We start from the raw sequence: 16613 nt of genomic DNA, 5'->3' as shown, positions 1-16613 counted from the left end.
AAACCAATCCATCATCGTCGTCATAGGTGCACCATAAGGTCCTCTTCAGCGAGATACAAGATGGACAGAGCAAATTATTTTCTTTTTGTTCCAATGTTGATGTCTCTAAAGTGATTTAGTCATATTATTAATATGTTTAACTAGATTCTAATATAAAACCTTTAAGTTACGGAATAACTTACTTACTTTTAAGTTTGAATTTGAATACTTATTTAATTTTAAATCATATTCAAACTTAATTTTAACCTTGTAACAGGCACAAGCTTTTAATGTACTTATATCAAAATAATAATAGTGCAAAATGTTTGCAGACTTTTTGTTTCTTTTGTATTTAATTTTTGCTTCATTTGTATTCTATAAGGATTTGTTTTTGTATAACATGTTTTTGCATTTAAATTAATGTCTATAACGGCAGTACCTACTTGGTACAATCTGATCGGCATGAATGTTCATACTAATTGTCTTATTTCGTACCCTGTAAGGTAAATTATATTATGCACCTATAATTATCCTGCAATTTATTTTATTATCATCGGAAAATTTTCATGAAAAAATATATTGACTTTACAATTGTTTAGCTTTTTTAACAATTAATAAACCGATAGAGTGAGTAAAATTTAAATATGTTAATATTTCTGCTTAAATTAAATTATCTAAAACACCCAGTTCACCTTTATGTGTAGTGTTTATAAGAATACATCTTTTGGCAATACTATTGTTTAAAACTGGCCTTGAACCTGTATACGAGTACATCCACTATTCTTAGGTACTTGGGATTCTTCTTGAAGGTGATGGGCTAGCAACCTGTCACTATCTGAATCTTAATTCCATCGTTAAGCCATCCAGAACGTGGCAGTGCAGTCAGTTCAAGTCAGGATCTGTCCACCCCGTAAGAAATAAATACGTATATATGTTTATATATGTTTGTTTTCTCGATAAAAATTCTTTTAATAATTTATTTATGAAAACTATTTTAATTCTAAAAATAAATCTGACTTAATGATTTGAAATCAAAATTATAGATTAAGACTCGGCATCTATTCAATTCAGGTTTTCATTTATGAGCACACCATTTAGGCGATAATCGTAACAATGACTTGTTAATTTTTATCATATGAATCATGAAATCTCTTCAAACCGATGAGTGTTATTATATAGCCTAATGCACATGCACAGTTATTGCTTTTTCGTATTTTGGGTGCGAATTATAAAAAAATATATATTTAAGTAGCATCTTTATTATTTAGATAAAATGCAATTTAATAATAATAATTTATTTGATTCTTAAATCAGCATTAACGAATTAATGCACTTTGTACAATAAATAACAACAAATATTTATAAAAATGCATTAATTTACTTCTAAGTAGGTACATGATTAAAATTACATACATATCTACTTTGTAACCAAATTCATCAAATGACATCTTAATTAATAACGTTTTTAAACACGATTATTTACAAGTTTATGATATACCTAATGAATTTGAAGAATGAAAATCTGATTAAATTCATAATTTTGTGATAATCTGAGATAATATTACGTAAATACGAAACCTAATTTCAATTAATTGAAATTGAAACTTCGTTATGGCAGAGCTCTGACATCGTAGCGTTAACAAAAGAGTCCAGTTTAGCTGTCCCTAGCCCATACATGAGTTATACAGAAAAATTTTACTTAATAGAAAATACAGTCAAGTACTAAAAATACTGGGTAATTGTCATTTCTCTTAATTAAAATTATCTATAGGTTATTGGCACGCCCCAGTCTTCTTTGATCATGTCAGCTGCCTTCTCTGCGACCATCATAGTTGGAGCATTCGTATGGGCTGCAGGAACATGCGGCATTATACTAGCATCCACGACTCTTAGACCTCGCACACCATAAACTCTTAGTCGAGGATCTACCACAGCCTCTGGATCATCTCTCGGACCCATTTTATTTGTACAACAATGATGATAAATAGTATTCGTGATGGTCCTCATAGCGCAGTACCAATAATCGTCAGAATTGAATCTGTGACGAGCACAATTCGGTAATGGTATGTCATGCAATCTACTGTTGTACTTTTGGAATGCTTTTGTTTTCGACAGCTCTATAGCTTTTCTTATTCCCTTCAGTATCACTTTCTGATCGTGTCCGCCATCGGAGAAGTAATTTGCATAAATTATCGGTTTTTTGTACGGGTTCTTGTCTCTCAACATTATTCGACCTCTCGATTGTGGTAATAATAACATGGGAAATACCATCCACGTGTCCGATGCTTGAATAGGACCATAAACTTGTTCGTAAACCCGATTATCAATTGCAAAAGCTTCTTTGTATGTCGGTTGAGATACTAAGGAACCTCCAACAAAAAGCAATTCTAAATCAGGATATCCATCGTCATCATGCGGATTCTTTGTATCAAAAAATGCTATTGCCTCAGTACCGCTCGGAGCTGATAGCGGTCCAGTGTGATGGCTAAAATATTCAATTATATTATCAAAAGTCGCTACTCTCTCAGACCTAATAGAATCAGTTGTGTTTATAACAAAAGTCAGTCCTCCTAACGCCCAATGATCTTGAAGATTATATCCAACAGGCAAGTCCACTATAGTGGTTATGTTATGTTGCGTCAAATGATCTCTTGGTCCAATTCCACTAATCATTAATATTTGTGGTGAATTAATAGCTCCTGCGGATAAAATGACTTCACGTTTGGCCATTATGGAATATTTTTTACCATCCTTGGTGAATTTTACACCGTACGCTCTTTTCGACCATGGATCTATTAAAATTCGCGTCACCATCGCGTTTTTGGCTACATGGAAATTCCGGCGACCGTTTATTGGGTGTAAGAAGGCTTTATTTGCACTCATTCTTGTGCCGTTGTTCATTGTAAACTGAATGATTGAGTATCCAATTTGTTTTTCGGCGTTATAATCTACGACTTTACCACCAGTTTCAATTCCGGCCTGTAGGAATGCCTCCGATAAGGGCGTTCGCCAGTTTGGATGCTGAAGTGTCATTTCGCCTTTGGTTGAACGGTATTTCTTGTTCTTCGCTAATTTAGGTATTTGAATGTTCTCAGATTTCTTGAAATATTTCAGAACTGAATTGAAGTCCCAACCTGTAACAAACAAGTTTTTTTTTTAAGAAAACGGAGTGTAGTTTTTCATTTGTAAATAAATCTTTTAGTTAAATATCATCGAACTAAATTGATCATTTAACAAAAATGAGGAAATGTTTAACCGCGTAACATTATGCAGAGTGCATTTATGTTTCACTGACCGGTTTTGTGCGTATGCGCTTACTTAGCATTAATATAATAAGCAATAAAGTTAATACAATAATATAATGCAACTTATAGATATAATGGTAGAAACGCTTTTCATCAAAATTTTCAAATAAAACTAGAGAACATATGGTTTTATTTGTTGGTCAACTGAGTATTTGAAATTCTATCTTGTAAAATACACCCATTTTTTTTCAAGCATTAAGTGATTTTCAATAAAAACTCGATTACAAAGTTCGAGAATTTTTTTAAATTTAAGTTCTATATTATATTTTTAATGCGAAAAGAAAATGCAACCATTTACAAACTTTGCATTAAAATAATGTTTTAGGTATGTATATTAAAATACCTGATATTAAAATAATTCAATGTTTTAATAATAGTGTTACTAAATCACGGCTGTTTATAGTTTCAAACGGATTTATCTACATTTTTGGAACAGGTTTTTCATACCACATCACAGAAAAACGTGATAAACAAAAGAAATAGTTTAAATTTATACACGAAAAACATTTTAGTGCATAACGAAGTATCATGTAAAATTAGTAAGTACAGACGGGAGCAAATAAACGTATTGGTAAGGTACTAGGTTTATACACCGTACAGAAATGTCTGGCGCTGAATGTACATGAGTAGGTTTTCATTGATATCTTTTATATGTTGACAAGAAAAACAATTATGCAGTGAGAGGAATATTTAACAAAACAAGAATGTACAAGAAATAAGAACAAGTTTTTGATATAATCTTTTGCCTACTATAAATAGGTAAAATGTCACCAGGGCAACTTATTTACGGTATTAAGTTCCTTTGCGACTGTTAAGGATATCTTACCACTATTGACATTTGAAGAAATTATAATTTCTGTCTGTTGACGGAAAGTAAGGTAAAGTTTACATAACAAAAAAAAACTAAGTACACTATGAAGGAAACATACAGCTAAAACGACACTACACTTTCAGGTAAAATATTTGGTGCGATGATTCAGGCTCGACCGCCACCAAAGGGAAGATCTTCCGCCATACTAGGTGTTATGCCTGGAGAACCGAGGCTCCAACGATATTGTGTTGAAGGTTGTTTGCTCCAATCCGTTGGCATAGCTTCGTATTATTAGCTTAGTTTTCCATTTTTAGATTATGATCATAGTCGGCACACAGATCCACCAGAAGACACAATCGAGTCGAATGTCAGGATGATAAAGGTCATCTATTAAGTCTTGAAGATATTCCAGCTTATCTTTAGTCTACGCCAAAAGAAAGGTAACTATTATAAAAATGCCACAGTACCTGGATTCCCATTGGCTGCCCATCTGTCGTAGTCCCTTTTGTTGCCTCTTGTGTGCATCATGGAGTGAAGAACTGACGATCCTCCGACCACCCGACCTCGTGGCCAAGCGCAGCGCCCGCCTCTCATGCCTCTGCAGCCACCCTCCTGATAATGAAAAAGATTTTCTTATTATTTGATATACTTATTACTCTCAAAATAAGAGAGAGAGTATGTAAGCTTTAGTAGGCGAAGACCTTAATAGACGACATTGCATTGATCAAATCGTGGATGTCCTGCTGAAAACTTTCGCTCTCCCGTTTCACGTCATTATAAAAAAACGAAACAGCGATAGTTGGCGCGCGTGCCCGCAGGTAAAGAGTAGCCTAACCGAAGAACTTGCATGAAGGGAGATATGAATGTTGCTTAAAAATGTATATTTCTAAAACTAGTTTTTAAGCTGTACAAAGTTAAACACACCTGAGAAAACTGCATCGAAATCAAAGTAATAGTTATTCCGTGATGCGAGTACACACAGATAGAAGTTATAAATATCACATTTCAATCCCAATCCAATCCATTTCAATTTTTTGGCGATGTCTTTGAAGTATAAACATCAGTCGGTTACAATTTATGTGTAAGGAAATTGATTAGGCTTGGGCAGTCAGTTATAACATAATGCATAATTTGTACAACCTTCTTGTATCTACCTTAATAAATTTATTGACGTGTATTTTTACTCAGAATACTAATTACGTATCCGGTTGTGAGTCGTTATAAAAAGTAAGTTTTTAGTCTGCTTGCGTCACGATCGCTAATGTCGATGAAAAAGCAGCAAAAAACAAGTTATTTATTAGACATAACTTAAAATTGCATGTGTGGGAAATTTGCAAAGATTTTATTAGATTCCAGACTCGTAATTTCAGTATATATTTTATTTAAAGCTTATTGTTATACGGCATGTATTGTTGCCAAAACCAAAAACTTTCGGGTGAAGGGAAATATCGGGAGAATAAATAAAAACCTACGCGTTCTAGCAACCAAGTCTGCATTTACCTTTAGTTGCACACTGACCACAGAAATCTGAACATCGGTGGTTGTTGGCGGAGAAAGGAAACGTTTTATCCCAAGCACGCTGAAGGTCGGCGATGCCGGGTTACTCGTATGTACGGGGATTTACAATGCGTCAATTGGTGCAAAAATATCTTTTACGTGAATATGTACGATACACAGGTGCGGTAGAACCGGCTTGAAGAACTACTTGAGGAACTACACCAAATTAATCTTCAACTTAAATTATGTTCTGTAAAAGGGCGGCCGTATAACATTAAATCTCTTTCAGACAACCTTAAAAACATTGAATGAGAGAGGATAAGATGCGGGGTAGTGTATAGAAATCCGTTCAAGCGAAATGCCTCGCTAATATTTTCAAGGCGCCTAACCGCAATGGTAGAAAACAAGATAGGCTCTAATCGTATAGGCACATTCCTATTATTTGGCCCTGTATATAGTTCGTTCATTACATTGTTTTCTTTCCTCTACTTCGAAGAAAACAAGATTAGAATTTTAATCAAAACATGGACATAAATTCAAGAGCGAACAGAACTTCCTCTCTACAATATTTGTGAAACGATTGCGATGTATTTAAGTTTAACACTTTTACCAAAATACGTGTCGATACATACATACATATGGTCACGTCTATATACCTTTTGGGGTAGAGAGACAACAGTCTTGAAAAGACTGATCGGCCACGTTCAGCTATTTGGTTTAATGATAGAATTGAGATCTAAATATGTAGTGAAAGGTTGCTAGCCCATCGCCTAAAAAAATAATCTCAAGTTTGTAAGCCTATCCCTTAGTCGCCTTTTACGACATCCATGGGAAAGAGATGGAGTGGTCCTATTCTTTTTTGTATTGGTGCCGGGAACCACACGGCACACGTGTCGACGCTTAGTTATTCACAATTCAATTCGATATTTGAATTGATCAAGAGAAATAATACATTTTAGAGTCTAAAATAATGAAAAATAATATTATTCAAATGCTGCTGTCAGGTAATTACGCAGCTACTCTATGTTTTTGTGTTTATTTATCTGTATGTTCTTTATTTTATGAAAACAGTGACCCCTGGTTTTGCCTTCCAGTGTGACGTTTACTGAATAGCAATCATTGGACCATGATTCGATTGAACGCATGATAGGTCACGTTTGCCGGTTCCGAGTGGTTCCGGTGGAGAAGAAGAAAGGTTTTCGTAGATGTCTGTCTCTTACGTACTGCAGGGTGTACTACAGGATATTTGTCTCATATGACTCTTTCATTCCTTTTCAATTCGACCTTGATACGGTTCTAGACTAGGTCAGACCTGCCGTCTTTTTAATGCCCCAATCCTCAATCAATTTCAAGATCATTACCTATTCTCTTAGTTGCCTTTTACGACATCCACAGGAAAGATATGGAGTGGTCCTATTCTAAAGTACTACACGTGATATTGTATTCCTCTTATACCTCAGACACACTGGTCCCAGATGATTTTAATTGACTTAAGTAATATATAGCGATAAAACACGCATTGTTCTTTTGAATATAATATTTCTTACTAATGTACGAGTCTTTATTGTGCAATATTTTTATTCGTTACATTGTAGACTTATGGGTTGGCCTTTATCAAACAGTTTATAGACTTGGGTTAGTTTTAGATAGAATTAAAATTAAAATCGCGTGCTGCAAAACGACTTGATGTCAGAACTAATTGTGTACCTAATTACCCGATTTGCACTCGATTCAAAGATGAACAAAGCATCTGACCTGATCTTAGTAGGTGTTTGGCGAAAAGGTCTTACTTAGTACATTATGAAAGGTTGTATGTGTGAAGTTTGCCTAAAACGACGAAAACGTATGCAGGAATAGAAATAACTGACGGGAAGCAGAAGCTTTAATCTGTCTACCATGAAAAAAAATGGAAGGTCTAATTTTAAAGTGTCGGGAATCACACATCATAGTGTTATGTTAAAGCTATATGGAATGATTATTTTAGTCGATTGGCTAGCAACCTGTTACAATTGCTAAATTTTAATGCCTATTGTTTAGTAATGTGACTATTGTTTCTCTCTACTCCGAAAAGGATAAAAATGAGATGTGTGCGAGTGTAAAATGGAGATGTGTGTGGAGGAGTAAGAAAGCTTAGACGAACGCACCTTGATCAAATCGGAGACGATCTGGCAAAAGGTGAGGTCAAGAGTACCTGTAGCGGGAGTGTTTATTATTATTTACAGTACCCAAAACCGACGAGTTTGCATGAAGTATGCAGGGATCGTGAATGTGTGAAGATAGAGTAGTTCGACAAAACATTTATAAGATGGAGTAGTTCAACCAAGGCCGACCCGTCCAAACGGAAAAAAGGCGCCAATAATATCTCGTCATAAAAATGACTCCCGATATTGCTTGGCATGCATGACGGCATGTAATAACGTGCACTGCTTTCTTGGTATGGACCTGTTCGTTTACCAAACTAAATTTATATAGGAGTACGTGGGCTTAGGCACGTACTTAGGCAATTTAACGTTATAGAATGATAAGTGATTATCATTTTGTAATAATATCGATTAGTAACCTCGTATGATAGTTGTCATAATTTATAACTTGTTCCTGCCAATTTCGTAGGAACAACCGAAGGAAAATAGGAGTAAAATAAATTATCCTGCAAAATTTCAAACAGTTTTAAAGGGGGCCGACATTTTGCCAAATCTTTACAGAAAAGATTGGGACTCTTGGAAACCAAAAGATGTAAAATATATCGAAAATTTCAACGCTGTGGCGAGAGAGAGAGAGAGATATATATATATATATATAATTAAATTTAATTATTATAATGTGTAATTATAATATTTTTATTGATTTCATTAGTAAAAAAAACTTCGCGTATACCGCGTAGAATGAAAAAAGGCTTATTTTTTATATTCTATTTTAATGAAAATATTAACGGTAGATGTGACGTTATCGTGACTATAAATTCTATAATTTATGTCATATTATTGATCCTTAGTCACTGCAATGAATTTAATTACAAAAACATAGTTAAACATTTTATAATTTTGTACAAGGCCTTAGGTTATTCTACCGCAATGGTGATACAAAAATAATTTCGCAGAATTTTATAATTTTCCGTTGACAAAATTTTTTTTTTCAATTTGTTTATGATCGGAATATTGTTTATTATTATTTATTTATTATCATTACAAAAAAAAAACAATTACAATGGTACACATAATTTTTTGCTTTTTTTTTAATCCTGACTTATTTTTTAAATCAATGCAATTATAGTGATCATTTATAGTGAGCACGAGCCTAGTCCTACAAACGTTAATATCCTAAAATTTAAATTAAAAATGGTCATTGCCCGAAATTGGTGACAGAGTCTTATAGTAACGAGCATAAAAGAACAAATAGTTCTCAAATGGGACTGCAGTAATTAGGCATAACTCTGCTGGTACGAACTAGAAAATTCGCTGACATTAAAATAACTACACGTTGATTAAACTGTAACTCACCACAACTATGTGCTATTAGCAATTTATTGATTACGTTATCATCAATATACTTAATGGACAGTAACTTATTTACATTACATCAATATGGTTATATAACTTTTGTTTATATACTTGATTATTTTTATATTATTGAGGCTTAACCAATCTATGTAATTTGTCCCGTATATATATTTTATGCTTGCTTCGCTTTGTGTCGCCAGAAGCTTAACCTAACCTAACTAACCCAGTTACAAGATTTGAGAACATTTTTGGTAGTAGTATGAAGAATTGTTGAGAAACATAATTTGGTGATCATAAATCCATTTAGGGAAACAAAAATATTTCTGGTGAGCGTTGAAATAAGATCCTATTTTTTTTAGTCAATTCATTATTTTAATATTTCCCTTACAGCAAATACGAGTATAATAATCTTATTTTTTCTGACGACGAAAGATAAGAATGACCAAACAGGGATTTACCCTGTTTCGTCAAGGGTGCACTTATCCCACCACCACCCGCGGCTTTGCCTACCTTCCGGCTATAGGAGCAGAATCATGAGAAGTGTGCACTACTCTCACGTTTGCTCTCAAACAGCGCGCCCTTACTTAACTCCAAAATCTCATTTTTGTCCCTTTCTTTAGTGATCAAGGAATTCACTAAAGAAAGGGACAATAACAGGGATGCCTTCTTATTTTCACGATTCTGAAAAATCTAGCCCAGCTAGATAATGGTACATATTCAGCTACGAAAACAAAGTCAGCAAATGTTAATTGGTATTTAAATTATTTCACGCATGTCAGTTAAGTATCAAGTTATGTTTACATACTAAGATCTTTTGCATGTTATTTAATATTGCAGGTCATTTTAAAGTATTTTTGTTTTCATAGCAACACCTTTTTTTACAAGGTAGGTAATGCTTTTGGGACAGAGAAAGAGAGGCAGAGAAATTATACGTTTACTTTCGCGTACAATGACGCCAAATGTTTTCGCCAGAGTTTACAAAACACAGTCTAATTGAGAACCTTCTCCTTTTTAGTGGGTGACCTTAATACAAGCGTGAAAACATAAGAGTGCTGATGGGCTTCGTTAACCGCTTACCAGGTAGTTTATACTATCGTTATACTTATTATACGTAAAAGTGTAAAATTATTATCTTCAGGCCTGAAAGTTTAGATATCTTTACTTACTTGTGGTTCGGTGTGGTAGTTCCAATTGGCGTCCGTGAATTGCAGCAGCGTGGCCAGCACAGGGATGTCCATGTAGGGCTGCTCGCTACCTCCAGCTTCGATTAGAAGAACCTGAAATGGTAACACATTGTTTTTGTACGAAATGTGAACGGATCTTCTTCGGTAAAAAGATGAAACCGGAACGAAGCAAGTGGATGAAGACTGTGGAGTAACATTTTCTAAGGGAATTACATATTTATATTACTTACATATTTTTATATTACTTTTAAAGCCTCAAAAGAGCGTAAGGACTCGCTGGAGAAGAATCTTTTCGTCTCTGGAAGTTTTCTCGTTTGTACACAAATTGTTGTTTAACGTACTATATTTTTAGAAATGTTACCTTAAAATCTTTAACTTCTGTGAGTCTATTGCTCAGCACACACCCAGCTGTGCCAGCTCCGATGATGATGAAATCATACTCCGGCAAGATGACGGGAGCGTCAGGAGGCTCCCCTGAGAAGAATTCGTTCGTGTCCCGTAGGATTCCTGCTATGGCCTCTAGTATGGACCCTCTTTGGGCCAACACTGGAGTTGTTAGGATGCATAATGTACTGAAAAATAGGTTATTATTAGTTTTGACTTCGTCTCTCCATTCGTAAATGGATATTTTTGTATTTCAAAATTTGTAATTTCCAAGAAGTCACAGCAATCGAGCGGTCGTTTGCCTCAGATCAGACCTTAATGTTCACTAAAAAAGGACCTTGTTATAATAAATGATTTTGTAAATATTTAAATAATAGTCAATGTATCATGAAGTCGCTTCTCCCAAAGTTTGACTATAACTGATTTAATTAAAAATAATTTATTTGAAAAAAATTGGGCACTAAATATGTATATGCAGGTAAGATATTAGTACATTTTATTTTACTAATACACATACACATATGCCAATGAAATTCAAAGGTCAACTTACAACATGGTTACTGGCCATCGCTAATAGAAAATGCACAAATTTACCATTTCCCTTGATTGACTTATAAAATCTATGCGGGAAGAAAATCTGATGGCAAACACTTTTTCTGCATTACCATTTCAAAAAAAAAACCTAATAAGTAGGTATGTAAATGTTATTAATACTTCATACATTACTCTTGCGTTCCAGAACATTCTGTAATTTTCACTTGAGAATCACTTGTATAAGTATATTAAATGCACTTTCTTTTCAATGAAAATGTCTTTTAAATAAATTTATATACACCCTGCACTGAATCCTTCGAGAGACGACAAAAGAATAAAGTAAATAATAATACTGGACGACGAAAGTATGTTTAACCTTTGGCCTATCTGAAAATACCAGATTTAAGTGTAATTGTACCATACATCCTTAAATCACAAGGACAATAAGCGAATTTACAAAACATACACGTCAATCAGTGTAATTTCTCCTTTTTCGGAGTCTGCCCAAAAGTTTGCTATTGTTTTTGCTATTAACTAAGACTTTCTTTTTTTATGTTTCTTTATAAGGATTTCCTGTTAAAAATAATTTTACATAACGTCCTAAATGATAAAGTTCTAGAAATGACACACGCGATGCTGACACGGCGTAGGTTTTCATAAATCAGATTCCTAAAGGTTAAATTTACACAATCTTTGTTAATACGCGACCGGGAGTTTCGCGAGGGAAGTTATACTGCTTTTTCGAAAAGGTTTTATTATTTAATTAAACTGAATTTATAAATTACTTTATGTATTTATAAAAAAACAAATACCTAATAAAATTTGAATATCTATTTGCATGTGTTTCCAATTGCACCAGTCGTTTGTTTTGGCGCCCGAATGAATTCAACATAATTTTTTGCATTAGTATAACATTTTTTAGCATCACTTTAGTAAAATATGTTGTTTTTTCCTTGCAACAAAAGTTTTGCTATATTGATACGCACGTGGCGTGTTCACACTATTTTTTTCCGTCCGATCAAAGTTTATTTTCGACCATTCTTTCAAATTATAAATTTAGAATTGATGTCCTGTGGTTAGTATTACAATTGGTGTGTTTTTTTCCACTAACGTCATCAAAAAAAACAGATTAATTTTTATTACTGTTAACTTGTATATAATATTATGCAAATAATTAAACACCTAGTTTTAAGCACACTTCACCAATGAAATTTTAAATTTTATTTTTTAAAGTAATGTTGGGATTAGTCCTACCTTTCTCCTTAGTTGGAAAAGGAATGTTTAGTTTTTTCATCTTCAAGCTTTACTTTATCAATGTTCTTGAAATAGTATACACACATACAGCAAAAATACCTTTCATACCAAAAAATACTATTTCCATGGGATTTGTGATAAACGGCTCAGTACGCGAGCGAAGTCGCTTGCCAAAAACAAGTCTACTTCAATTTTCACCTCACCTTAACAGTATAAAATAATGACACATCTTGCTCACTTGTACACTTGGACAAAAATATTTGAACACAATTTGCAGGGCCGAATGCACTAACAAAATTGACAAATGTTGAAGTTGTTTTAAATTTAATAACCTTTTGATGGGTCTGCATACGTCAAATATCTATGCCATTAGTCTCTAATGGGTGAAATATAAGTAGGTACCTAACCAATTCGTTTCTTAATGATAATGAGTACTTACGTGTAATTCATTCACATAACGCGAAAGGTTGGACTGTCAAGTGTCAACCCGTTTGTTTAATAATTAAATCAAAGGCTTCAAAGATATATTGTTTATTTTAAAATCTGATGCTCACACTAGACTAGGAGTAAACTGCTTTCAGCCTTTATCAATGTCTGACCTCCGCAAGCTTTGCAAGGAAACCTTACCAATTTTTAAAAGCTGAACTGTTCAAATGCACTAGTTGTGCCTGGGTATTATTAATGAAAGGAATGGTAACATTTTAATCTGGTTTCTTTAATAGATTCTCAAGTAATTTATATACATCTTGAAGATTTCCATAGTCCTGGTGTTCTTGCGATCTGTGTTACAGTTTTCTTACGAAACCTTTTTCAGGCGCCAGTCCTTCATAGTAATTGGTTTTAGGAGAATCGATAATTTGGCCCCAATTTAGTGCATTTTTGTGCCCTTTTTGCACTCTTTTATTTTTATGTGTTCGCTGTATGTGTCTGTGAAGGAAAAATTTAACAAATTTATTATTGTTATTTTCATAGTCTATCAATATATTTACATCGAAGGTATTTTTTTATTCCATAGATTCACTATACTCGTACTCGTGATGTATGATTTTCCTATACATTGCTGGTCATACGATTAAGGTATCCGAATAAAAAGCGTCACGCGCAAGTGGGCACAGGTTCAAATCCTTCCACAACCATGTACCAGACCAATGACTCGTTTTAAGTTTACTGAACTGTACGATAAACTGTTAGCGATTCTGATATAATCTGTGCAATGTGGCGATACTTACGCATCCGCCATGACATTTTATCCGGAAGATAGGTACTTGTTCTTCCTTATAGCAGGTGACCTATGAATTCGTCTTATTGATGTGGCAGAGTTTATTTTGGCAGATTGTAAAATTATCGAAATTTATACTTCCGCACTTATAAATTCTAAAGTCTGTGTATCTGTCTGTTTTTATCCGTACATCGTATTGAATGCTAGTTTTACTGAATACGTGTCTATTCAAGGTGGGAATTCGTGAACTTCAGGAATAAAAACTCATTCATGTTACTTCTGATCTGCAGAACACATGTTGCTCGTAAAATTTCATTCAATTTTACACAAAAAAAAAAAAACAAATTTTTCATAATAGATAAAATTATTTATACATAAAAATTACACCTCTATCAAGAGTCTACACATTTCCACTCGCCACGATCCCTGCACACTTCTTCCACATTAATGACTCACTACAAGCTTATTGTTTTATAGTAGTCTTGACCAGACCTTTACCAGGACTTCCCCAATTCCTTTTATAGATATATAGATTTTGAAAAAAAATACACAGAAATGTTAGAATACAGTGGATGAAAAATTCAAAGAAAGTTTTTGGTAACATTTCATTTTTATTCCATTTAACTTACTTTTATTTATCATTATTTACATTTACTTAAATAAAAGTGTGGTAAATCAGTATGATACTCGTTAATATTTTTTAAATAATAAATTTCAAGTATGATACCGATCAAAGAATAAAACTTTACTTTCCAAAAAAGTACATATATTAGTCTTTATTTACATAAAAACAGAGTTTTTAACTTAAAACTATATAATAACAATGAATAGAGTCATATTTTATTAAAGCGTCTCATCAATATTTTTTTTTAATATATAGTTGTGGTATAACACTGAATAAATAAATATACCAACACGTTTTTCTTAGAATTGTCTAGCTATGTACAGACTTGCTTTCCATATTATATTTCATATATTTCATACAAATAAAAGAAACAGTAATTCAACACGACCTCTCGAGTGAATTATCAAGATGTTATTAATAGATTATGAAACTAATCAACAAATTGAGTCACCTTACATTGTTTGCATAATATCAAAGGTATAATTATCGTTGCACATCCGCGGAAGATTCTTGACCCAGACAGTTTGATCGGTAGTAACATCTACTTGTAGCTATGACGCACATTCTTTGTATAAATTTCCACGATTTAGTCGCGGGTTTGGAAAATAACAAAATTTGTAGGAAAAATTTACGTTATCACAAACTGAGTTCTAATAAAGCAACATCTTTTCCATAGCCCACAGTCATAGCAGAAACAGATATTGAAAAAAAAATGCTTTATTTGGATGATTAAAATACTTTCAAATGAAAGTGATCTACGCATTTAACTTTTTACCGTTAATTTTATGCAATTTTCGATGAATAATAATACGAATAATTGACGGGTAGGTTTTTGTACTTACTGCTAATTGAGGTTAAAGAAAATATGGAAATTACGTATGTAAGTATGTTATTTAATTTTTACTAATTTACGTAGCTTTTCTGGGCTTTTCCATTTACTAATGGTAATAAATTAGAAATGAAAGTACGCACAAGAGTAATTAAGTAATTTATCTATACAACTTTAATAACCTAACACTTAGTGCAGTATGTCAAAGATTACACAATATTTTTTAATAACTAAAAGATAAACTTAACATAATAAATCTCAAAGTAGTTACTAATACTAAACCAATCTCACTGGCTGAGCTAGTTAAAATTGCTTGTGTAGTGGGATACTAACTCAATGAAAATACTTGGTTTTTTTGTTCTTTTTTTTATAAATTAAATTATGATCCAAAAGTAAATCGCCGCAGTATGCGTTGAGAAAGCGAAAAACAAAGCAACATCGGATGTAATTCGGGTGTCTATCAGAATACAAGTCAAGATTGCTAAACGTAGCAAAACGTAGTCAATATAATTAAAGGGAATAGGTGAGCTATATCAGATACGATCTTTTCTTGTTTCTATCATTAGGTACACGAGGTTTTATACTAAAAGTATTTTTTAAAACTTCATCAGCCATCAATTATCAAAGTACATGGATAAGGCAAACAAAAATTTACAGAATATGGAAAATATTTTGACACCATAGAAATAAGAACTTAGTCTTAATTATTTCGATTTCTATGCTTGACAAAATATGAAACAATTAACATGGTAGCGGATGTCAACAAAATTAATTATGGCACTAGCTATAACAGTTGCAAAATAAAAATTAAATACAATCAAATTATTATTAACAAGTAAGTATTAAATATAATAATGATTTAATTGTGATTGTGACTTAAAAACATTAAGGGGAAAGATCCGTACTTTTGAAAGCTTTAGTCAAATTTTTAACTCAAATTGATATATTTTTGATTTAAAATCAAGGTTTTAGTAAAACCTATAGAATTTTAATAACGCTTAGGTTTAAAAACGTATTTGCAACGAAAACATACTGTACCAACCTATAAAAATATAATGTGGATGTGATAGCAAGAACTTTTTAATGTTACCTCGTCGATGACAAGCATAGACATAAATAAAAAAAATCTGGTATTTACGATTTAAGTACGGATCACCAATCAATATGAAAGAATGTTACGTGATGTATCTAATACCTACTATATTAAAATTTATATAATTTTAACCTTTAATTTATCCTAAACATTATTTACAATCTTTACAAACTAAACCTAAGATTGCTATGAAATCCCAGCACGGTTTTATTGAAATGTAGTTTAACTTAAAAATAGATTACAAATAAATTTTATTATATTATTGATTTATATATTTTTATAAAAAAAAATCATTTGGAGTAAGGTAACTATGGAATACACATTAACTTCTATAAAATCAGATGGATTTTTTTGGTAACATGAAAAGAACCACGTTAAGTAAGTTATACTTTTTAAATAATA

General features: G+C 32.7%; 2 protein-coding genes across 2 annotated transcripts in view; one reads left to right on the top strand and one right to left on the bottom strand.

Annotated features, from left to right (window-relative positions):
- Positions 1–16613, top strand: part of LOC106134167 (flotillin-2) — a 187284-nt gene that overhangs the window by 28098 nt on the left and 142573 nt on the right. The gene's annotated exons all lie outside the window — the stretch shown is intronic.
- On the bottom strand, positions 1473–10366 carry LOC132903176 (glucose dehydrogenase [FAD, quinone]-like). The gene is made up of 3 exons (XM_060950698.1): positions 10256–10366; positions 4563–4707; positions 1473–3113 (listed from the first exon to the last, which is right to left on the bottom strand). Exons 1-3 carry the CDS (start codon positions 10325–10327, stop codon positions 1741–1743), a joined length of 1590 nt encoding a protein of 529 aa, XP_060806681.1. The 5' UTR covers positions 10328–10366; the 3' UTR covers positions 1473–1740.

Source organism: Amyelois transitella, chromosome 22, assembly GCF_032362555.1.
Source record: "Amyelois transitella isolate CPQ chromosome 22, ilAmyTran1.1, whole genome shotgun sequence".
NCBI lineage: Eukaryota > Metazoa > Arthropoda > Insecta > Lepidoptera > Pyralidae > Amyelois > Amyelois transitella.
The sequence above is the reverse complement of the archived record's forward strand: the minus strand, read 5'-3'. Positions and strand labels throughout refer to the sequence as shown.